This window comes from Rhinolophus sinicus, chromosome 14 (genome assembly GCF_057876585.1).
Source record: "Rhinolophus sinicus isolate RSI-liver-muscle chromosome 14, RSI-T2T, whole genome shotgun sequence".
Classification (NCBI taxonomy): Eukaryota; Metazoa; Chordata; class Mammalia; order Chiroptera; family Rhinolophidae; genus Rhinolophus; species Rhinolophus sinicus.
This window is the reverse complement of record NC_142514.1, coordinates 3,483,816-3,508,586: the sequence shown is the minus strand read 5'-3', so window position 1 is coordinate 3,508,586 and position 24,771 is coordinate 3,483,816. Positions and strand designations below refer to the sequence as shown.

Sequence of the window (24,771 nt, the reverse complement as noted above, 5' to 3'; positions counted from 1 at the left end):
CGTCTTAAGGTCAGAGCTGTTGGGTACACACTGTTAGTTCTTTACTGGAAGACTTACCATCACCTCCTTGGCTGGCGGCAGCAGATCCTTTGGTGGCTGGAAGGATCAGGGATTGAACTCTGTGCAGACACATGGCAGCAGCGCCATCTGCGTTTCAGCTGCCGTTTGGGGCCAGCAGATGCGCATAGATGGAAGCTGATCTCATTCCTCTCTTTATTTACTCTGGATTCATTGCTGCCTTCACATGACACGAATGTGGTGGCCCTCATCCCAGCTCCGGAGCATTTGAAGACACTGCCTCCCGAGACCCAGAATAAGAGACTTAAATATCCACTGGTGCTTAACTTATGATGGAAACTTTTCTTACTTCAATATTTTACTAACTTATATGGGTCCTTTGGAAATCTTAATGACATGCGGCTGTCACTTTAAGGGAGGTACTTTGGCTTTCTGTTATGAATTATCCTCTTTATTTCTCCTATAAAATGACAAGGGAGCAAAGGTCCATCCATCACCATCCGTGACAGTGTCCCGGGAGCCACTAGAGGGCACTCAGGCTTTATTTTTTGTAACTTGGAATTTCCCTGACCCATATTTTGCTGTTGAATGTTGTGGTGGTTGTCAGAATTTCGTTGTGTTTGCTTAATAGGTTTAAAAACAGCCATGTGGAAGGGGTCATTGGAAATGTGTAATCATGGTGTTTCCCAGAATATATCACGTTAGATTCTTGACGTGGCTGTGACCTTCTGTGCTGTGGACACTGGTGGGAACGTCCTCTCCGACAGGCAGCGTCCTTGCCATCCAGGAAATTAGGCAGCAGTGGGGAAACGCAGGTTAGCTTGCACCTTTAAAGGCACCTAATGGCTCGTCGTGCTGGAACGTTAGTGAGCAAAGGCTGAACGAGGGATGTGATGTTCTGAGCCCGGCCCTTGAAGGTGACCCAGCCTGGGGCTCTGGGCACGCACAGCACGGCACTTACTCCCAGGCCTCCTGGGCCGGTAACCGGGATGGGGCAGCTCCTGTGCCTGGGCTCTGAACTTCAGCACGGAGACCCCAGCCCACTCCCGCATCCAGCTGTCCCTTTCTCTCTTCCTAGATTTCGCTCGTTTCCCCCGTTCCTGTGATCAGAATCGTAGGGAGAATGACTTTTTACCCCCAGGTCAGTAGGAATCACGGCCTTTCAAATGGGTTTGCCTTACGAATTCTTAGTGTCTGGAGTACCAGTAAATACTGATTAATCCTTCACTTTCAAGGTCTGATGAGGATGGCTGTTTTCCACCATCTTTCTTGAAATCACACCTACTGTGTCTTGAGCCGTGACGACCCCTTCCTTCCCCTGGCCTTTTGGGGCCAGCTGTTGGCTCCTGTCCTGTAACGTCGCCAGAGCCCCTCCCTCCTGGTCCAGGGCCTGGCCCTTCCCTGCCTTGGCCCGAGCTGCCACTGGTTACTAAGCAACCGCCGTCCTCCCAGCAAATAAGTGACCCTCCAGTTACACATGGCAGGTTTGTTCCACAGGGGAGCGTTTTCCTGTGAACGCCCCTCGCCGTGCCTTGCCTGCTGCCTCTCCTTTCCTCAGTCTCCCCACAGAATGAATGCACAACTACGTTCAAACACACACATTCCCAGGAAGACAGCTTGCATTTTGGGATAAAGTGCTTCAATTTGCCTCTTATACAGGCCGCTCCTGAGATCGCAGGAAGGTGGTTCCTGCTGCAGGGACCCCCGCCAGTGTTTCCAGAAAGGGCGCTGGCAGACCTCTGCTCTCTCCAGCAGGAGGATGATTGCCCCATCTTTCATTGACCTGTCCACTTATGTTTGTGCCTTTCTGTGACTCACCAAAAATGCTGTCTGAGAACTGTTGACTTGAAAAGTAGTCCCCCTTTCCTAGAGTGTGGGAGGCACTGCAGATTTGCAGGATGCAGGAAAGCAGGAGCCGGTCTTCTTCTGACCCTGCAGGACCTGGACAGCCCAGGTGCTGGGCAGCCTGCAAGCCCCGGCCTTGCTTGCCTTAAAAGGGGCGTGAAGTGTGGGGTGTTTGGGCTTCTAGAAGCTGAACTAAGGGTTGGAGACAATCGAGCTTTTGTTGGCCAGGATTTCCAGTGAGTGGAGACTGACTGGGGAGTAATAGAGTGCCAGGGAAAATTAATCTTCAGACAGGAGGCCACACCTGCCACAGTTGGAAAGTGGAACTTTCTCCTTTGTCTCAAGCCATCGGTATGTACTGTCGGCATCGCAGTTCGCTCTGCTGGACTGGGAACCACTGACTTAGTCCCTTACACTGTTCTTGTTGATGACTCGAGACTGAGGCTCCATGATACCCGTTCCAGGGAGCCTGGGGCCCCAGAGCTGCCCCCAGCGCCCCTGCAGAGCTGTCCTTTCTGAGTTTATCTATTCTTCTTTTTAACTTCCAGGTTATTTACCTGAAACCAGAGCCCTGTGGTGGCTCGGCAACACTGATGTTCCCCCAGGAAGCAGCCCAGCAGAGGGGTGTGGGCGGAGGGGCTCCATCCGGGAGCAGCACCTGGAGTCAATAGCTGCTGTGGAAGTCTCATTTCTCAGTGCCGATGACTGGTGTCGCTGGTCCAGCCAGGAGCGCTTGCAAGTTCTGGCAGGACTTGAAGACACACCTTTAGTGATCATGAAACTGAAATGATTTTAATTCCACAGTTAGTAATACCCAAATACACGCTGACTCACCCGTACAAAGGGTAAAGCTGTAGCCCTACTCTTCCGTGAATTTCAGTGAATTTACCTACGTACCTGCATCCACGTGCGGTTTTCTTTCTTCTCCCTTTAACGCAGGTGGGGTTGCATTATGCGGTTGTCTCGTGACTTGCTTTCTCTACTGTGTAACTTGCCTTGGCAGCCTTTCCATTCCATGTCAGGACCCAGCAGTCGACCCGCCCCCCTTCTTCATTGCTTCCGTGTTCCCCACGTGGATGAGCCGCCTTTTATTGCAGAGGTTCCCTTTCAGAGCGTGTGCGTCATTCTGATGCATTGCTGTTTTCAGCGGTGCAGCCGCTGATGTTTATACACACGACCTAGCACAGCCGCAGACGTTTGTGTACCTGTCCCATGCATGCCACAGACATTTGTACGAGTCTTTGCACACCAGGCTACAGATGTTCTTGTACAGGCTACAGATGTTATTATACGTGTGTGTTTTGCACACGTGCGTGTTGCCCCAGCCATGCTCTGTGGCGGAAGTTGGGCTTCCTAGGCACCCACCCTCATCCTGGCTTTTGGGAGACTCTTGGAGGAATTAGAATCGGTGGCTCTGGAGGACCTGATGTCCTCTGGGTGTGACAGTTACGTAGTGGAGGTTGAGAAGCAGCCAACGATTACCGCCTGGGACATTAAAACAAAAAGACCTGAAACTGAGTTGTTTTGCGGTTCGGGTCTACTTTCTCTCAGTCCGTGCTTCCCTGGTGTCTGTGGAATTGGGCCGACTTGGCTCTTGGATCGCCAGCAGCCATCTTTTTAATCACTGCCAAAGCTTTATTTTTGGTGCTTTTATTCTCTAGGAAGATTGCATAGGTCATGATGTGAAGCATTACCTTAAAACACACTATACAACACCCCACTTTGAGAAGGTGAGAAGTTTTAATGTGCTTCGATGGCTTAACTTTCCACAGCTTTCCATTCAGATTTTACTCATCCCGACGACACGCGGAGGCTCTGGCGCTAAGCCCAGGTTCCTCTTAGCAGAGGAAAATGGAGCCATTCCCTGCAATTTTTTCCTCGTTACCACAATCAGCCTGTGGAGTTTTCAGTCTCCATTTACAGTAGAACAAAGCAGACTCTGCTCTGCTCTTCTGTTTCATCTCCTAGACCATTTCGGGGAGGGGTTGGTTGGGGACAGTGAGTTGCTACACAGAGAGAGCTATGAAACTGTCGGGAGAGCCATGCAGTTCCAGGATAGTTGGGCCGGCAGAATCCTCATCTGTGTTTTGCTCCTAGTGAGATCACATCTTTCCTGGGAAGCGAAGCTTGCTCCATGATTTCCCCCCCACGTCCCCCACCCCTGCCGTGAGCTCATTTCAAAACCTGAAGGCTCCTGGGACTAGAGTGTCCCAGGTTCCTGGCTTGTTAGGAAGGAGCTGGGGTGGGGCAGGTCTGTCCCCCTTCCTGTCCCTGCCCCCCACCCCCCTTCTGCCCAGTCCTTCAGCCTGGAGGGAACCTACAGCACCTTCTCCATGTAGACTCTCACAGCTGGCAGGGGCTTTGGTGGCCCGTGGGCCCCAGGGCACAGCAGGGCCGGGTTCAGGGTGCACTTTGTGTGTTTAGTCCCTCCGTGGTGGACGCCGGCGTTGCTGCTGTGATTTTCACTTTATGGTGAACAGAGCTGCACAGGGAGCTGCTGGCATTCTCTGCTGAGGGTTCAGTGTCTCCGGTCTCAGCCCCGCCGGTCACTTGGCGGGTCAGCAGGTACTGAGAACTCAGCCTGCACGGTGTGCCCTGGGGACTCGGAGCTGCATGGAGTATGACAGGCTCATTGGCTTGACGCACGTTCACTGGTGCCTGCCTGTTCCCGGCTCAGGTGCCACAGAGGAGGGAGGGAGAGCCACGGGCCGGTGGCCAGGGCCCCGTGAGGGTCGCAGGAGGCAGGGCTAGGATGCCGTGGGACTCCTCCTGGTCCCACGTGCCCACACCTGGAGGGAGGAGGACTCAGGCCGGGCTGTGCTTAGCGGCATTAGCAGGGCTGTGAGTGATCGGAGAAGCAGAGGCCCGTGCAGCCTGGCCAGCGGCGTCTGCCACGCGTGTCTGTTAACGAAATGGCAAGTGGGCCCCAGCCAGGAAAGCACCAGCCCAGACAGATGTCAGAGCCCCACTCTTTGAAGGCACGGTGTCTGAGCAGATGAAAAGACGGAAAAGCCATGGGGTAAGCACGTGAGAAGGTGGAGTGTCCCACACGCACGTCTCGTTAGGCCCACACTTAGAGAGACTGCACAGCCATGGAGAAGGGGCCCTGCAAAGTGAGGGGCGAGCCGGAGTGGCAGCAGATTGAGCTCGAGTTTTCTTCTCAGAGGCAGCGACAGTGACGTGGGGATCTGCCCTTGCTGTGTGTCACGCATACCCTGAGTCCTCTCAAACCACTAAGCATTGGGACTACACGGCCACTGCAGCCCAGTGCCGAGTGGCAGCACTGCTCACCACCCCAGGGGGACACGTGTCAGGCCCTGATGTGCTGGGCTTCACGTGCCCCGGCCCCTCTGAGGCTCATGGCCCCTCCTGTCCCTGTGCTTCCTCCCAGGCCCGCCAGTGCCACCACCCCAGGGGCTCGTCGCCCCCCAAGACTCGCCGGTGGGACCAGGGGTAAGTCCAGGCTCAATGGGCCTTTTCAGAATTCCAAAACCAATTTTGTAAAGGCTCTGGGTGCAGGAACGTTCTCTTTGCATCTCTAAGGACAGTTGATGTCTTGTTTGCTTTCCTGGGGCTGGGAAGGGTCCCAGGAGCCAGAGGGGAGGGCCAGGTGTCCCAGTATCCCTCCTGTTCTCTGTGCAGTGGGTTCCTAACATGCTGCTCGAAGCACCGCTTGCCTCCAGGACGGTGGCTTCCCGAGATGGTTAGTGACCTTCAAGTCTGCCATCAAAGGCACTTTTTCCCACGTTTAAAAAGGATGCGTTCTCCATAGCCATTTTGTCTAAGGGTTGAGAAGCACCAGGACTGAACCACCTTTGTTGTGTTCCTGAGACACCGAGGTGTGGTCTCCACCCCTCCTCTCCCGACCACCTCTGCCAGGAGAGGCTACCTGGCAGTCACCGCTGCCCAGGGAGGCAGGCCGCGGCTTCCTTGGGTACCAGTGGGCCTGTAGGCCCAGGAGCAGGTGCTGGGGGACACAGGGCCGCAGCAGTGGCCTGGCTCATTGCCGACCACCTGTCAGAGAGCAGACGTGTCCGCGTGCAGGGTCCTTGCGTGGGAAGGAAGGGTCTGGGCTGCTTGGCCGTTGGCTGGCTGACACAGCTGCCCCTCTGGAATGAATGTGAACGAGGTCACAATTGGCTTGTCCCCCTGATGACTTCGTCTGCCAGCATCACCCTGGAAACTGACTTTCTAGAAAAGTTGAATAATTCAGTATCAAAGGCTGTGCCCAAGAAGCAGCTTTAATGTGTGCCGTGCAGCTTGGAAACGGGACCAGAAGTGATGTATTCCCCTGTGGAAACATGTTTAGTAACAGCCTGTCCCAGCATTTTCCCTCCAGCAGTTTCCACGGGGAGCCACACAGTCTCTAAAGATCCTTTCTGCCTCCTGAAGATGCTGCCGGGATCCCCCATTGCTACCCGCACCCCCTCACCAGTCTCTTGGACACCTCTTCACATACTGAGTCCTCTGTAGCAGCACCTGCCTTGGGCCAACTGCCATTGTTGACAGCAGGTGTCCCATTTATAATGTGCATGTTATAAACAGAGCCCGCAGTCTGAGAGATGGATGGGTCATTGTGGATCGTGGGCCCTTCATCCTTCCACACCATCCTTTCATAGCAGCGTCCATTTTCCAAGTTTGTAACATTCACAGAAGGTTTACCATGTGCCGGGTACCATGCCAGGCCCTTTGCAGTTAATTGTCACGATAGTCCTGTGATTTAGGTACTATTATCATCCCCATTTACAGGTGAGGAGACCGAGGCACACAAGGTTAGGTGACTTGCCCACAGTCACATGGTAATGAAGGGACAGACTGGAGAGTCCTTCCCCAGCTGAATGTCCCCAGAGCCCGTGCCGGCCCATGTCATAGGAGCACAGGTGGTCAGAACCGGAAGGGGTCTGGGAGATGGTCAGTCCAGGGATGGAGGTGAGACCCACAGAGGTGAAGACCAGCCAGCCCTCCCGCCCGTGAGTGGCAGGGAGCTTGGCTTCCCTGCCCCTCTACCCTCCTCCACTTGCTTTTCCTCCACTTGCTAGATTCAAGTACTGCAATCTAGGAGAGATCACAGAATCATCTCTCTCGATAATTCAAATAAAAGAAATCAGAAGCGGTTTGGGGTCCAGACCAGCTTGACCAGGGGATGGCAGACCTTGCTGCTTTCTTTGGCCACATCCAGAGTCCTCCTTCCTTCAATGAGTGTGCCAGCATGGGTGGGAGGGCCTTCGTGACATTATTGGGGTGCCTTTTATCGTCTCACACAAGATTTCTTCCCTTCAGTTGTCACTTTCCCAGCTGGCAGCTTCCCCACAGTCCCCAGCTTGGCGCCACTCGGCCAAACTGGCTTCACAGCAGCCCGACGGCTCTGAACCCTCCTGGGCCCACGAGGTGAGTGCACCCCACGTCCCTCCAGGCATTGCCCCAGACTTCTGACTTCCGTGAAGTCTTTCGACTTTATGAGCACACTGGTCATTGGTTAGGTGACTGAGACCACCGTGGGCTCTCTGCGATATGGGCATAGGGACCTTCCAGGCGGCAGAAATTTGCCACCGTTCTGTCTTGGTGCCCAAGGAGCGTTTGGTCTCGGAGCTGCTTGATTTACACTTTTGCTCTGTCTGAAAAGACAGAGTTGCACCTCCCTTAGCTCTCTGCACATGGAGGAGAAAGTTAAGTTTCCACAGAGATTAAAACAGAAGCTGATCCAAGCCGCCAGCTCTGCAGGACTCTCCTTGCTGTCAGCAGCTGAAGGAGACTCAGTGAGGGCCGCTGTCCTGCGTTCCAGTGAAGCTGATGGCCCCAAATAGGCCTGTGTTTCCACTGACCTTGGGGAATTCACACAGAGTTTGATCTCAAAAGCAGGCTGGTTCCCCTGCAAAGTGGTTCAGCTCCAGTCTTGTGCTGGAAGTCCACGGAGGAAAAGTAGCTCCGTGTAATTACTTGTTTGCAAGCACTCAGGTGCCCTGAAGTGCTTATTCTAGAATGTAACTGGGGCTTGTGGGTTCATGAAGAGCTTGCGTCTCTTATTGGCATCTGAGACACGTGTTGGGGTGGCCTCCGCTTACGTGCTCTTCCTTTAGAACTAAAACAGAAAGGTCGGGAAACAAGCTTGAAAGAGAGCATTCTGGATGCCCAAACAAGCTCTTCATTTAGACATGTGTTTCCTGCCTTGGAGGACAGTGGAAGGCGTAATACGAGTGACATGGGGACAAGAGAATCGTCTGTACACACTAGCCAGGGGCTCGGTAGCACAGTCTGCCATGCAGTGTTGAAGGAGGTTTCATCTTCCTGTTTCATAAACATGGTTTTGAAGTCAATTCACCTTCTCAGGCATCACCTGTCTTCCCACTGAGTTGTTCGTAAAATGGACGATTCCTTCCTCATTGCTTTTCTTTTCGACTCAACATAAAATACAGGACCAGATAAACAATATTTCAGGTAAACAATAACTTTTTAGTATAAGCTAAATATTACATGGGACATACTTATTCTAGAACCATTCATTGTTTTCCTGACATGAAAATGCAGCTGAGCCTCCTGTGTTTTTAGTTGCTAACGCTGACAGTGCGACGCAGGCAATTCATTGAGGAGCCCCCACATCCGAGCGCCCTTGGTCGCAGGTGGGGATCCTTGCTGGCCTCACGTGGGGCCTCGTGTTGTCCAGCAGGAGCTCCCCTTGGAGGGCAGGGTCTCTCACCTGGAAGCAGACCTGAGCCAGACGTCCTCGGTCCCAGGAACGTCCTTCGCTGAACATTTGCAGGAGCTGCCTTTTGCACCGGTGCATGCACCGATCATCGTGGGAGCCCAGACCAGGAGGTGAGGGGTGGGCCTAGGGGGCCCCGGGCAATGCTGTGTGACCAAGACCGTTTGGCTCTCTGAACAGCAGGCTTTCCCCGGAGAGGCGGGTTTCCAGGCCCCACGTCTCTGCCCGCCCTCTCCCGGAGCACGCTAGCTGAGGCCGTCTTTCTGTCTCAGCTCTGGAAGTAAGCTCTCGCGAGCCTCAATGGTGCTTCTGCAGTCCTCCGGCTTTCCTGAGATTCTGGATGCCAGTAAGCGACCAGTCGAAGCTGTAAATCCCACAGATCCTGTGAAATTCAACCCTCAAAAGGAAGAATCAGATTGTCTACAAAGCAACGAAATAGTGCTGCAGTTTCTTGCCTTTAGCAGGTAAATTCTTGAATCTCCTGTCTGTTACTCTTTACCTGGCTTTTTCATTTCTTGCATTGAAGAAAAAGTCCTGTGTGGGTCTGACTTGGCAGCACTCTCTATGTTCAGGCTCATTAGATTAAGGGATGCCATCTGTTTTTACTTTGGTTTGGCTCGGCCCCATCCACAGCCATTTCTAAATGCTGTACAACCTGCTTTGCCCCGTTGTCGGTGGTCCTTAATAAAAACGGGCACAGTATGTCGTTGGCCAGCTCTCAGGTATGGGTGTGGCTCTGAGAGCAGGGTCTCCAGCCACACCTCAAGTGGGGTGATGTCCGGCGGGCTCCCCGAGGTCGCAGGAGAGCTGTCTGTGTGGGTGAAGGAGGCAGTGTCTTACCCGTGGCCCCCCTGCAAGTGGGTCCCGGAAGCCCGGCTCGCTGCTGTGGTACCTGATTCATTCGGAGCTTTGTTGCACTCAGGGTGCCCCAGGACCACCAGGGAACGCCGTGGCCCCAGACTGTGTATTTCACCTTCCAGTTCTACCGCTTCCCGCCCACGACAACTCCGCGACTGCAGCTGGTCAAGCTGGACAAGACTGGGCAAAGCAGCGCTGGCCCCGTGTCACACATCCTGGTTCTGATCGATAAGGACGGCTCCTTTGATGCTGGTGAGAGCTGTGCCCCTGGCGACCATGAGGAATCCGGGGCTAAGCTTTGTCAGTTTCCTTGTTAAATATTGTACAAGGCATCGCTTCTTGGCCTTTTGGCTAAGATCAAGTGAAATATTGTACAAGGCACATTTTCAAACATATACAGGATTTGAGAGAACACTGGAATGACCCAGCCGCTGCCAGTGCCCCCACAGTTACCTGCTGTATCCCCACCCGGACCTCTTTCCAAACCAGGCTTATTTTGAAGCACAGCCCAGAGAGTATATAGTGTCATCTATAAGCATTTCCTTATGTATATCTTGAAAACCTAAGTCTTTTCTGAAAAACTTAAACTCAATAATATTATCCCACCTCAAAATTAATAATAATTCCTTAATATCAAATGCCTAGCCAATACAAAAGTTTTCCCAATAGCTTCAGAAGGTACACGTGTTGGAATGATGACTCTCACGTCTCTCTCTCTCTCTCTCTCTCTCTGTAGCTGCCATCCCGTCCCCAGCCCTGTTTTTCATTTTATTTGTTGAAGTAACCACGTTGCTTGTCCCCTCGAGCTTCCCACAGTCTGCACGTTGGTTTTACACCCTAGTGGTGAAGTGGACAGTGTTCCTCCATCCCCTGTTTCCCTGTAAATTGGTAGTTAGATCTCAGTGCCTGAGCTGATGCGTGCTTTTTGTTTGGGGCAAGAATCGTCCGCAGCCTGCGGTGCACACACCAGTTCTGCAGTGGCACAACATCCTGTTACTTCTGTTACGCGGCGTCAGTGGCCATTAGGGCTGCCACTTAGATTGATTCTGTCACGCGACGTTGCACAGTGGTGACGTTTTAGTTCTAGAACACCGCCTTTGTTTTTCAGCTGGAATGCTCCGTAAAGAAACACTTCCCCTCCCCAACTTCTTGGCTACCTTGAGGTGCTGTCATATAGCAAAGGTAGCAAAATGCTTGATTCTTCACTTTTATTTACTGGTTTTCAAAATAATGAGACATTTACCAGCATCTTTTAATGATGGGACTAGTGGCTTTTTTTTTCCCCTTTTCTTTTCTGGTATCATTATAATCTAATGGATTTAAACTGCAGTGGATTGAAACATACCAAATATATTGTTGTTTTTTTTCAGATGGTCAGTTGTCCCATCTTTGGCTAGTCACGTGGCTTCTAAGGGACAGAGCTGGGATCTGAGCCTCTGTTGCCTTTTGAGAGAAAGTAACAGGTGCAAAAAGACATATCAAAATATTAAGTGAGTAGTTTAACAATAGTAACATCAGACAAAAGGCAAATGCAGTGCTGGGATAAAGAAGCTTATTAAATAACAGTCAAGAGAATAAGTCACTAGGAAAAGAAACAGTTCTGAATCTGTGAACTTCTAATAAACACAGCCTTGAAATATAAAGGGAAAATCAACAGACTTTATAAGGAAGTTGACAAACCTACAATCATAGGAGATTTTGACATACCTCTCTCAGTAAATTGATAGATCAAGGAGGAAAAATTAGTAGCTATTATATACAAAATACAATTTAAAAAGGTGATCTTATAAAAACCTGTATCACAAATTTAGAGAGTATGCGTTATTTTCAAGCATCCTTTGAAACTTATAAAAACTGCTCATTCAAATATATATATGTTGGGCCACCAAGCAGGTGTCACCTTAGACCAAAAAAATCTACATCAGGTCTAATTGTATGGCGGTCTCTGACCGTAATGCCACAGGGACAGAATTCTATTAATATCACTGCCTCCCCCAGAAGGGTCCAGACTGCTGAGTATTTTTGAATTTTAAAACATATTTCTAATTATTCCACAGGTAAATTAAGAAATCAAAATAGAAATGACTATTTAAAACTGAATGACAAAATAACATTGCATTTCAAAGCTAACGAGATACAAGTGAAATGGCAATTACAGGGAGATTTACAGCTTTAAATGTGTATATTGGGAGAGGAGAATATCTTCTAAAATGCTGAGCTAATTGTTCAACTCAAGAGGTTTGATGAAAAAACACACAGAACAAACCTAATAAAAGTAGAAAGAGAGGAATTTAAAAATGAGCAGAAATGCTGAGACAACAAAGAAGCCACAGGAAGGGCGAGCCAGCTAGTTAGGCGTGAGGCGTCATGGGTGCAGAAGGTACTGCCCTTTCCCTGTCCAAGGTCAGAAGGTCACAATCAGTCCAGAGTCAGAGCTGTTGTGGGAATGTGGTCCCTCTGAGAGCCACACGTGCTTGCTCGCGCTCACCCCCAGGCTGACTTTGCTGCAGGCGGAGTAGGGCCGACAGCAGTGGTCAGCCTCGGACCGTGGGGCAGAGCTGGGGACCCTAGCACCCTCTCTTCCTGTGGGCAAATGTGAAAAGGAGAGATGGGAAGGGGTGAGCACCTCAGGCGCTGTTCCTTTCCCCAAAGCCTCCAGCCCATGAGCTGTTCTTGCCTGGGAGCCTGTGGGCGGGATGGATGGACAGACGTTATACTGCACCGTGTTTGGGGGGTGGGGTGGGGGGTTCTGGGCCTCCTCTGCGGCGCGTGCTGAGCTCTGCATGTGTGAGTATGAAATCTCAGTTTTGACAGGAGATGTTGACTGATTTCTCTTGAATCCTGTGCATCCAGCAGAACAAAGTCCCTGGCCAGCCTGTCGGGGCCTTGTTCTTCCTGCCCAGCGTGGACTGTTTCCCAAGGACTTGGAGGAAACCGTACATCTTATTTTGGGAGGAATTTATCGTGTATGTTGGAAAGACATGTGGTCTTCTGAACACCACTCTTCATTTTGTTAATTTGGATATTTTATGCTGTTTTTGATGAATGTGTGTATTGAACTGTAGCTATGATGGAAGCAGAAATTAGCAATCGTGACCAGAGCAGAAATCTCTACCGAGTGTGAAGATGATAAATGCTTCCAGCTGCCTTTGGGCTCATTTGGGGCTTCTTCGGACAGGCTCCCCCGGCTTCCAGCTGAGGTACCTGGTGGACCCCGGATTCCTGAAACCCGGCGAGAGGCGCTGGTTCAGCCGCTACCTGGCCGTGCAGACCCTGCAGGTGGACGTCTGGGACGGGGACTCCTTGCTTCTCATCGGATCTGCCGCCGTTCAGATGAAGGTAGCAGTGTCTGCAGGCCGAGCACGGCCGGGGTGGACTGTCCTCCCAAGAAGGTTGTCTGTTCGCGGTGCCGGCCGTCGTCCAGCTGGACGGTGGTCGGGCTTCCAGCTCACAAATTCAAAACGCTGCCGAGCGGTCTCCTTCCTAAAAGGAAAGTTTTCATGGACTCTGCGTTCTGTGATGCTGGGTCATATTTGCACAGATGCCCAGGTAACGTCACCTTCTGCCCCGTCGATGCGGACGCTGTGGGGTCCCTGAGAGCAGCGCCAGGTCAGCCGCGTTACCTGAGGACCTAGGTTGGCGTCGGTGTGGAAGGAAGGGGCTGGGGTGTGAAAATGTGACTTCATGCCCGTTGGTGACACGAGCTGTGCTTTTCTCATTCCAGTTAGAATCAGGTTGACTCCTTCCTCCAGCTGAACTGCCCCTTCCCCTCAGACTGGAGCTAAGGGCACGTGTTCATGCGGTTCTGCCCTGGGGTCTCTCCAGACCTTCTCTGCTCTGTGACCGGGGTCCCAGACGGTCAATGGAGAGTTGACATGGCAGCTCCTGGGCCAAGCACTGGGGCCACTTCCACTGGCCACGCAGTGTGAGGGCCTGAGAGTCTTGCTCCCAGCCGTGGGCGGGGTGGAGAGGAGACAGCACCATGCCGGCCGCTCCTGAGTCTCTCAGTTTCATCCAGTCTTCAGTCCCACGTGGCTGTTTTCCTTCTGGGTGTCAGCCGAGACCCCCGCCCCCCGCCTCAGTTTCCCTGCCTGAGCCTAGCCCGCTCAGCAGCAGCGTCATCACCGAGACCTACAGGTCCGGGCTCCTCCTCCTCGCTCCCCAAAACCCCTTCCCCATGACAAGCTCATGGCTCCTGTACCGTGATGGCCAGGCTGCGTGTGTGGGCCCCCCACCCCCGACACCATGTCCTCCTCCTCGGGGCGCTGCCTCCTCGGCTTCCCCTCCCTACCTGATGGCTGACTTGGGCTGTGCTCCCCCGCCCCCAGGGACTCATGTCCACCTCTGAGGGGATTGGGAGGATTCGGGGTGGCAGTGTGCATATGGCTGGGGTGGGGGCCCACACGTGTGGAGGACAGCAGTGTCAGCTCATCCTGGTCCCTCAGTCCCCGCCTGGGCCATGGCTCAGGCCCCATGGGGTCATTGTGTCTACTGCTTGTCTCCCACACTGACCAGGATGTCCTGGAGGGTGGGAATGGGATGGCCACTGTCCATCTCTTGCATGGCCCTAAGCCACAGTGGGCACTGCATGGCCGAGAACGAACAGACAGAGGGATGAGGTGAATGAGTGGAGGGAGGGATGAGGAAAGTGGACAGATGGACCCAGGGATGCTGGTGGCAGTGCAGGGGGTACTGGGAGGGCAGATGGGAGCCCCTGTTGTGGAGCCTTCGGGACCCTCAGTCCTGCTCATTTCAGCAGAGCCCTCGTGTCCCTTGGGAGCTGCCACACCTGGAGGGGGAGCTAGTTGATCTCTTTTTCGACGACGAGATCTTAAGCAAACACTGTTAAGTCTGTTGGCACAGACTTGGGTAAATTAAAATTAAATTTTACTTTTTAACAATAAAAAATTCCTTAATATAAAATTTATATAGAAAAGAGGGATAATTTATCTAAGAAAAGACAATCCCCTGTAATCCCTGATCCAGAGATAGTTAAGGTGCTGTCTTTAGCCTCTGACAGATTTATTTTCTGCCAGACGTTGGTGCATCATAGCTCATTTCACCTGTCCCCTGCTATTGGACACTCAGGTGCTCTTTCCCTGTTAGAACCTTTGCGGGAACATCTTGATGTTACATTTTCTCACATCTAGAGCTCGTTTCCTGGGGTTGACGACAGTGTCACCTCGATAGGGTCACAGTGCTGGTTGCCACCCACGCCTGATTGCTCCTCCGCTTCACTGACCGTGTCCTCAGCCCAACCCTGGGGTCACAGTAACAGTAGCAGAGCCAGGCTTTCAGCACAGTTCTGACTCAGAACTGTGACAACTTCTCAGAAGCGTCGATGTGACAGCCTCAGCATCAGAGCCGGCTGCTGGCAAGGCTGCTCCTCCTGGAAGCCGAGATGAGGGCACCTGCTGCCTTCCGTACTCGAGCCTTCATGAGGTATTATGAGGTCTGATCAACCAATACGGTGACTGTTTAAATAAAAAAACAACAACAACTTATTACAGTAAAAGACACATTACCATTAATCTCCCTCAAAATACCCCGACCCACACTTTCCCGCTTCTAACACACGTATCCCATCGTTCTTGCCACTTTCTGAAGCAGATCTGCAAGTCCTCTTTCATGAGTGTCCTTAGTTGTGCTGTCATGGCTGCCTCGATGTCCTGAATCCATTCAAAACGTTTACCTTTCATGGTCATTTTGACTTGGGGGAAGAGCCAGAAGACGCACAGTGCCAGATCTGGTGAATAAGGTGGGTGAGGACACACCATAATGTCTTTATCTGACAGAAATTGCCGTTACCAGAAGTGATGTGTGACATGGAGCATTGTCATGATGGAGGATGATTTATAGCACACTTTAAAACACACCTTCTCTCAACCGTAGCTCACACCCGACTGACTACACCAAACAGGTTGAAACTTGTCACACACTGTGACTAAGGTTCGATGCGCCGTTTCCCATGTTGAAGATCCCTGCCTTTCCATTGGATGGCACTCGGCAGCAGCATTCATTCACCGTATTTTGTGATCATAATGGAAAGGCTCCTTGTCACACATCACTTCTGGTCCGGCAATTTCTTTTGAATAAAAACATCACAGTGTGTCCTCATCCACCTTATTCACCTGATCTGGCACCGTGTGGCTTCTGGTTCTTCCCCAAAGTCAGAATCACCATGAAAGGTAAACATTTTCGATCGATTCAGGGCATCAAGGCAGCCACGACAGCGCAACTAAAGACACTCACAAAAGAGGACTCCAGAACTGCTTGAGAAAGTGGCAAGAACGATGGGATAAGTGTGTGAAGCGAGGGGGAGTATTTTGAGGGGGGTTAATGGCAATGTGTCTTTTACTGTAATAAAATTTTTTTTTCCAAAAGATTTTATTGGGGAAGGGGAACAGGACTTTATTGGGGAACAGTGTGTACTTCCAGGACTTTTTTCTAAGTCAAGTTGTTGTCCTTTCAATCTTAGTTATGGAGGGTGCCGTTCAGCTTCAAGTTGTTGTCCTTTCAGTGTTAGTTGTGGAGGGCGCAGCTCAGCTCCAGGTCCAGTTCCCGTTTCTAGTTGCAGGGGGCGCAGCCCACCATCCCTTGCAGGACTCGAACTGGCAATATTGTAGTTGAGAGGACACGCTCCAACCAACTGAGCCATCTGGGAGCTCAGCAGCAGCTCAGCTCAAGGTGCCGTGTTCAATCTTAGTTGCAGGGGGCGCTGCCCACCATCCCTTGTGGGACTTGAGGAATCGAACTGGCAACCTTGTGGTTGAGCCCACTGGCCCATGTGGGAATCCAACCGGCAGCCTTCGGAGTTAGGAGCATGGAGCTCTAACCGCCTGAGCCACCGGGCCGGCCCTGTAATAAATTTTTTAATTTAAACATTTACTGTATTGTTTGATCGTACCTCGTAGCGTTAAACAAATCTTTGCAGTGTCCCAGGTGAGAAGCAATACCTGTTTGTTTTGGTGTTTCTTTGCTTCCTGGCATGGCTGGGGGTCCCTTCTTGCATTGATCGGCCATTCTCCAGAGGAGGTCTGTGTGTAGTCCAGCTGCAGAGGCTCTGAACCATGAACTTGGTACGGTTATGTGGGAATGTGGGCAAGCGCTGCTACGCGAGCAGGGCCTAAGGCAGCTGAAAGCCCCAGACCCACGAGCAGGGGTCAGATCTGGGCACCTCCACTCCTGGGGCAGGCTCTGTCGCTGCTGTGGCAGTGCAAGCATTCCAAAATCCTGGATGCTTGTAATGTGGTCCCACGCTCTGGTTATGCAACAAGCGCTAGTTGAGAAGTCAGATGACTTTCCCAAGGCCTCACAGGAAGAGGAGCCCACCTGGGCCCGGAGGTGACCTGTGGTTCCATCATTCCCCTGTGGGTCTCAGTAGCCCTTGGCTCTCGCAGAGGACTGACGGGCTAAATAAACTAGATTAGCCGAGAAAAACCGTGGTCAGCAAGGTCCTGATACTGTGTGGGTCTGCTCTTGTCCCGCTCTGACCAGCCCAGGCCTGGCGTGGAGACCCTGGCCATTTGGCTCCAGCCGTCTCACAGCCCCTCCTCTGACGCTGTGGCCCATCTTTCAGCCATATTGAAGCCCTCTGCTCCCGGCCCCTGGGGTAGGGGGCTCTGTACTCTGTACCCCGGGCCTGGCGTGCCCCCCAGCCTTCCCTCTCCATAGGAAGGTCCGGCTCAGACCTTGGAACCCTCACTGACGCAGAGATGGGCTCTTCCCAATGTCCCCTGCCTTGTTCTGTTGCTCTGTCTCATCTGTCTCCCCACAGAGGAGACCCCACGAGGGTGGCTCCCAGGCCCACTTGTGTATCCCTGGTATTCACTCAGTGTGTGAATTGGGTTGCACGTCATTAAAGAATTGTGGAAAAGACCCTGCATCCAGGACCCAGGTTTTCAGAAGAAGGTGGGCTCGGCCTCGGCCGCCCTGACTGGCACCCTTCTCTCCGCAGCACCTCCTCCGCCAGGGGCGGCCAGCCGTGCAGGTCTCGCATGAGCTTGAGGTTGTGGCGACCGAATATGAACAGGACGCGATGGTGGTGAGTGGAGACGTGACCAGATTTGGCAGCGTCAAGCCCATCGGTGTCCACACGGTGGTGAAGGGCCGGCTGCACCTGACCTTGGCCAACGTGGGTAAGAGTCCCCGGTGGCTTTGTCTGGTCTCATGTCGTTTCCTGGGCAGCCACTCGTCATCCCAGCTGGAGCATGAGCTCCCTCAGGGCAGTGGCCACACTGTGGGCATCACATACTCATAGGAATTCAGACAAACTCTTAGTAGCTTGACCACTGAGTCTGCCCTTGACCACTGGGCATCTGTACTTGACCACTGAGCCTGTCCTGGCACCAGTTGTTTGGTGTTTCTGATTTGTGATCAGGATTTGGGATCATTAGTCGCCTAGGTCTTGCCCACATTTTGTTTCTTGGTGCTGTCCCTGGGGCACCACTGTGACAATCCTCAAGGAAGGGACCGGTTTCAGGAGAGATTTTCCTTGGGAGTATCAGCCCACAGAACTGCCTCATTACAGAGGAGAGAAGAGAGAGCGATTCCTGAGCTTCCATACAGCCTGGGGTCAAGGCTCTCAGCTCTAACAAGTGTGCTTCTCTGGGGAACAGAGAAGCGGAGGGGAGCAGAGAGGCACACTTGTTAGAGCTGAGAGCCTTGACCGGACGTCACACGGTGTCCTCAGTTACTGCTCGAGAGGCTCTGGTCTTTCTCCTCCCGCGTGCAGGGTGGGCAGGGACTGGGCAGCCCATGGCTGGGATGGACATCCTGGAGGCATGACTGAGGCCGCATCGGGGCAGAAGGCCAGTGCGAGCCCCTGTGGGCCGGTGACAAAGCCACAGTCTCCTTTGACGAGGCTGTGGAGAGACTGGAGCTCTTCTGGGCAAAACTGAAAGCTGGACAAAACCAAGCCGTTAGAGGGCTGTGGAGCCGTGTCTGTCTGGATGGGACTCAAACCTCTGTCGCTTAATCGGGATTTTCCATTCCTCAGAACCCAGCCTGAGTTTAAAGGCTCGAGTCCCACGGGCCACAGCACGGAGGCGGGCAGAGCGGGGGCAGCAGGAGCGCACACAGCTCATTAAGTCGGGTTTGAGGTTTCTGCCTGCTTGTCTACAAATGTGGGATCCGAGGCGCCTGGAAAGTAGACAATATGGAAACTGCAAAACTCAATTAGGTTCTGGAGAAATAAATGAGCCACGTGTGAGAAGCAGGCATTATTCAAAAGCTCATAGGACTGAGGAAGTTGCAGGAAGCATTCTGCTTTTGAGAGTGTGTTGGTTATTTTTGTATTTAATTCACCAGCCCACAAATGTGCAGTGACTCCGGGTGTTAAAATCTTATCTTCAGAAGAAAGATTAGCGCCATTATGTGTTATCTTAAATTGTCATTTTCATACTTTGCCTGCAAGGGAGAGATAAGCTCGTGGGTAAGAGAGTCTGAGACACCCAGCTTGAGAGGCGGTGCCGCACGTGTGCAGGGGAGCGATGACCAAAGGACACACGCCGCACGCCCCACGCCGTCCCGGTGCGGCCGCACTGCAGTTTCCCCTGTAAATTCTGTGTTTCTTGAAAAATAAGTGTTGTGGCTTTTGTTTCTTTATAAAATGGGTTGGTATGCACCAAGCAGCAGATTGGGTGGTGGCTGTGTGAGCCCTGAGGGTGACAGGCAGAGTCCAGGCCAGCGTTACCGTGCCCGGTGCGGCCCGGACAGCGCTCCTGCCTTCTGCCTTCGCGGTGCGTGATCAGCTGGGAGGCCACGGGAGGTGGGTCTGCCCCAGGTCTCGCGTGACTCTCCGTGCTTGGTGGCTTCTTGGTTCAGACAAGCTCTTTGACGCTCTCGACAGCCTCCTTTGCAGCTCTTTCAGTGGTCTTTCGTCATGCGGACGTCGCAGGAGCTGAGTTATTTTCTGTTCTGTGCTCCCAGTGACCCTGGCTGCGCCGTGTGAGCATGGTTCTGCTGGGAGCTCCACTGTCACTGTATGTGCAGCCCCCCCTAGGGTCCTCCCTGGGGGAGGCAGGGTGGCCCCGACCCTGGCTCACGGTCAGGGACCCTTGCTCTCAGGGTTGAAGGAGGTCCGGCTGGTGTAGACCATGACGCCAGGGCTTGGGGTCAGACAGTGGTGCCGTGCTCTGCTTCCACGGCAGAGTGTGGGACAGGTGTGTGGCTGCGTCAGGAGCCCTGCGTGTCTGAAGGGTTTCGGCTCCCTTAGCAGGTGTGTTGGTCCCAGCTATAACCTTCAGTCTCACCAAAGGGGACGAGACCCGCAGCGCTTTCAAATGCCAGTGGCACCCTGAATAAATGCAGCCTCCTTGCCCCCACAGGGCCAGGAGTCATTGTGCACATGTAAACTCAGCTTGTCTAGTTTATTGTCCCTTCTTCTAAGCAGACTGGGACTCTGAATACAAATACAGGAAGAGGTGGTCATGAAACCTGGGGACGCCCCTTGTCTGTCTGGGAGGGGCCCACGTGGTCCTTCTGGTCCCACACGCTGTGGTGATGGTCATCAGTCCTGAGAGCCCAAGGTCCAAGGACGCCGGTCACCTGCCTCACTGCAGTGTCTGGACCAGAGCCTCACCTTGGTTTCTACGTGTCTCTCAGACGCTTAAAATAGGCTGATGCTCCTTTCAGTTAGATGTAGGGACCAAAGGTGGCTTCGCCTGCCTAGCAGGGACCCCTAGCCGTCGGATTAAGGGATGGACGAGCTACAGGAGATTCCAGCTTCCCTCGGTGTGGCATGAAGCCATTGTGCCCACAGTGAGTGCGGGTGGCACATACCTACCTGCCCGGTGACTGGGCTCTGGGTCCTGGGGACCAGGCAGAGAGCTTGCCAAGACCTATGGGCCCACGCATGCCCCCTGATGTGTGAGAAACAGTGCAGAGCCAGGAGCCCGGATCACCTCTGAGCTGGTGGCAGAAACAGAGGGCCTGGGCTAGGGGTGTGTCATGCCCCTTCCATGTGGCAAGCAGGGAGGTGCGAGAGACCCGGGGCGGTTCTGGCTGGCTACTGGGCCTGGAGCAGGCTGGCTGCTGTCCCTTCCCTGCTCGGCCAGGCTTTCTGTCCGTGCCCCGTGCTGCTTGTTTGCTCTTCCGTCTCTCTCACGGATCGGGGGCTCCTCAAGGACTCTGCCGGTTCTTCCTTGTTTCGATGTTTGTCCCAGCAGTGACCACAGTGACCTAGCAGGCTGGTGGGAAGGTTCACGGGTGGATCGGTGAGCGAGTCTGGGAGCCCCTGGGCCTTGCAGTGCAGTTCTCGGGTGTCAGGTGTTAAAGCAGCGCGTCCTTGAGTCTGGGTTTTGACACCTGGTTCTTTCCTTCGGGACAAGCTTCGCAATCCTATGACGATGAGCTGCTGGCAGGGGTCAAAAATAGGTCCCAGGGGGACAAGAAGAATGTGTTTTGGCCAAAGACTTACCAGCCTCAGCCTGCAGGGGAAGAGGGAGAACCCTTCGCGAGAGAATGGGGGCCTCTGTGGGTGGGTGGCGTGTGGAGCAGAGGAGGGTTTCTGGTGGTTCTGATTCAGAGGCAGGGCCAGAGGGAGAGGTGGTGGCGGCAAGCGTAGGTGTCCACCAGGAGACTTGAGCCTGAAGTGGGAGCGTCGCGGGCGCTTGGGCGAGGTGGCGAGGGGAAGCAGCGGTTGTGTCTTTGTGAGGTGAGCAGACCTGTAGGTGGGGCAGGCAACGCTGCTGTCCACTGCATGTGACCAGACTGAGGTGCCAACAGGAACAGCAGGAGGGGAGGGGCGTAACTGCAAGGACTGGCTCTGAGGCTCCCCCAGGGAGACCTGGTGGCTTGTCACTGGCCTTGGCAGAGGAAGTGGGGAACTCACTGGCCGGGTGGGATGACGCAGCCCTGCCTGCCGTCTGTGTCCAGGGGTGGTGGCATGGGCGCCAGGCAGGCAGAACTGGGCTCCAGGCTGGTTTCTCAGCTTGTTGTGGGCAGGGGACTGGAGCCAGCATTCCAGGCCTGGGCCTTGGGGCGGCTCTGAGCAGGCTCCTGCCTCTGCCCTGTTGGTGATGGCCCTGAGAGAGGTGGCGGGAGGCCACTGACAGAGTGCAGCATCGCCAGGGCTGCTTTCTGAGCCGTGAGCCTGACGCAGGGCAGGTGACAAGACAGGCTTCTGTCGCAGGAAGGCCAGCACGAGCTGAGATTCAGAAAACACTGAAGACAACTGAAGGAATTTACAGACAACGAGCATGGATGTTCTCAGAGAGGAGAACGCTCACCGCTCTCTGTGTATCTGTCACCAGCCTTGAAACCATGTCAGACAAATGGCTACCGCTTGGCCACAGATGATTTCAGCCTGCTGCTTCTGAAGCGGGCCTTTCCCCACCCCCAGATTGGGCCTTTGTCCTTACTAGGCTTTGGGGGAATGCCTCCAGCTGCAGTTGCAGGACCCGGCTGCTGTCCCCTGAGGTCTGGAGAGGGCAGCCCCATTTGGAGCAGCTCAGAGACCACCCAACCTAACCTCCCTTGGAAGGATGGCACTTCCCTGTCCAGCCTCAGCTCAGGCCGGTCTAGAGAGGGACATTTCCTTCAGGCAACTGGGCACAAAAACACCGCCTTTGTCACTGAGAAGACACAGATCACACCTGCGGGCAGATGAGTGTGCTGACAGCCCAGCACTGAGCTTGCCCTGGCAAACTGAAGCCTGCCGGCAGGTGCTAAACCTGACATGAGGCCAGGAGCGGCAGGTAGGTCTGAGGAAGCAGAAGAGGCTGAGCTGAGCAGGGAGGGTGAACCAGGCGCTTCTGGTAGCTCCCAGCAGGCTCGCCAGGATGCTCCCTGCCTGCAGGAACCGGAAATGAGCAGCATGCATTTTGTGTGGTTCATTTCGGAATGCGACTTCCTTAGCTGTGTGTTGTCTCACCTCAAGGTGGAAGCCACGTCCACGCAGAGAGGCCGTGGGCACCAAGGTAGGATGCCGTCCTCTGGAGAAGCGTTTCTGTGGACAAACACTTCCTATTCCCCCCAGGACACTCAGATGCTGGCCAGTCCGCGGGCGCTGCCTCCGGTCAGCCCTGGGCACGCACGCCGGTGCTTCTGGCTCTGGGCGTGACTCCATCTGCCGAGCGTCTCCTCCCTTCAAAGGCTTCTCTGTGGAAACAGCGTGAGAAGAGGCTAGGTTGTGGAGGCTCTTGTACCTTCAGATGCATTTGGAGCCAGATGTTAGCACAGGTGCACAGAAGCCTTCCTTCAACAGTGTGTTATTCAGAAGGTCGAGTGTGGAGTGTGAGAACCGTGGCACGTGGTGGTGGTGGTGGTGGTGGGGCTGCTGCTGCTGGGCAGACACAAGGACAAGTGAGGCGCACACTGAGCACCCAGCTTTCATTCCCCTGGGAAGCAGAGCCGGGAAGGAGGGAGTGGGAGCCTAGAGAGAAGGGAGGTCGGAGGAGCATAAGCTCTCACCTGGCACCTCTCTACTGCAAGTTCGGACAGGAGTGGAAGGTGGGGATGCCAGCGGTGAGGTGCGGCTGGGCCGTGAAAGCCGGGCCTCTTCGGAAGCATATGGATGTGTTTCGTCACCCTCGTGTGCTATTAATGTCTTACTGTCTTCTGCTTTTAATGTAGGTCACTTGTGTGAACAGAGAGTGAGAGATTCCAGGTCGTTGCCACCATCCAGGTCGCGGGTCATCTCGAATGACGGAGCCAGCCACTTCGAGGGAGGCAGCCTACTTACGCGTGGGGGCCTGAGACGTGAGTGACAGGCAGGATGCTGCACCTGTGAGTGGGTGGGTCCTGCTGGGTGTGATTGGCGTGGGGGTGGGATGGAGCAAACCGATGGGGGAGGCTGTGAGTGTGTGTGTGCGCACGTGTGAGCATGTGTGGTGGTGTCCATGTCCCCCTGGAACTGAGGGCGGAGCGGTGGCTGCCAGTGGAGTTGTGGGCCACCTCGATTCACCACAGCCATCAGAGGCTCTAGCCTGGGCTCTGTGGAAGCCACCTGTGCTGCTGTTTTGTAGAGAAATGACAGTCCTATGAGTGGCATTTGGTTTTCGTTAGCTGCTCGTCTGCAGGGGAAGAGGGAATGAAGAGAAGGTCAGGTTGAACACAGACTGATTTGTAAAAACAAATTTGAAACTCCCCGTGTTGGGAAGGGGAGGAATAAACTAATTATGAAGCTTGGGAAATAGAGACCTGGGCTTGGTGAAAATATTTTTCACAGCAGGGAAGTTTTCCTGTCCCCTTAAAATGACACACAGACCTGACTATAAAATACTTGTCATTGGAATGAAAAGTGGGAAGTGCCCGTTAAGTAGCGCCCCCCACACACACATTTCAGTGAACCCCACACTTGCAGTGAACCCCACACTTGCAGTGAACCCCACACGTTGTAATGAACCCCACACGTTGCTGCGAACCCCACACTTGCAGTGAACCCCACACATTGCAGTGAACCCCACACGTTGCTGTGAGCCCCACACGTTGCAGTGAACCCCACACGTTGCAGTGAACCCCACACATTGCAGTGAACCCCACACATTGCTGTGAGCCCCACACATTTCAGTGAACCCCACACGTTGCTGTGAGCCCCACACGTTGCTGTGAGCCCCACACGTTGCAGTGAACCCCACACGTTGCAGTGAACCCCACACATTGCAGTGAACCCCACACATTGCTGTGAGCCCCACACGTTGCAGTGAACCCCACACGTTGCTGCGAGCCCCACACGTTGCTGCGAACCCCACACTTGCAGTGAACCCCACACGTTGTAGTGAACCCCACACGTTGCAGTGAACCCCACACGTTGCTGCGAACCCCACACTTGCAGTGAACCCCACACTTTCAGTGAACCCCACACGTTGTAGTGAACCCACACGTTGCAGTGAACCCCACACGTTGCTGCAAACCCCACACGTTGCAGTGAACCCCACACGTTGCTGCGAACCCCACATGTTGTAGTGAACCCCACACGTTGCAGTGAACCCCACACATTGCAGTGAACCCCACACATTGCAGTGAACCCCACAATGCCACCAGCTTCCTATGTTGCTGCCATCTGACTTTGTTGACCTTGAACCTATGCTCCGCTCCGGAAGAGAGTCCCAGGGCTGTGGCTGGTTGGACCTGGGAGGCCTTTGGTTCCATCTTGGAAGGATTCTAGGGTCCCACGAGTCCCCTGAAACTCTAGCCAGTACTTTGTGGGTCCTCGCACGTTCCCCTGGGGCGGGGCCCTGTGCGCTCAGATGCTCAGAAGTGTCCGTGACCGTGATCCAGGCAGGCTGAGTCTGTCTGCGCCAGCTTTCTCATGTTAGTGTCAGGAAACCGAGGCAAGAGAGGCCAGGTGACTTGGCTGGTTGTGTGGTTAAGGGGCGTGAACTTGAACTAGAATGTGCTTTTCTCGC

General features: G+C 53.7%; 1 protein-coding gene across 8 annotated transcripts in view; it reads left to right on the top strand.

Moving 5' to 3' along the window:
• NPHP4 (nephrocystin 4) overlaps window positions 1-24,771 on the top strand; it is a 107,993-nt gene that overhangs the window by 66,181 nt on the left and 17,041 nt on the right. For 7 of the 8 annotated variants that reach the window (XM_019746702.3, XM_088790066.1, XM_074334187.2 and 4 more), the window contains 8 exons: window positions 5,255-5,316; window positions 7,144-7,251; window positions 8,525-8,676; window positions 8,836-9,027; window positions 9,486-9,673; window positions 12,600-12,760; window positions 17,379-17,559; window positions 22,997-23,122. In XM_019746702.3, the coding sequence (XP_019602261.3) occupies window positions 5,255-5,316; window positions 7,144-7,251; window positions 8,525-8,676; window positions 8,836-9,027; window positions 9,486-9,673; window positions 12,600-12,760; window positions 17,379-17,559; window positions 22,997-23,122 (1,170 nt within the window). The remainder of the gene's footprint in view (window positions 1-5,254; window positions 5,317-7,143; window positions 7,252-8,524; window positions 8,677-8,835; window positions 9,028-9,485; window positions 9,674-12,599; window positions 12,761-17,378; window positions 17,560-22,996; window positions 23,123-24,771) is intronic. The other variant, XM_074334191.2, reaches the window with a different exon arrangement.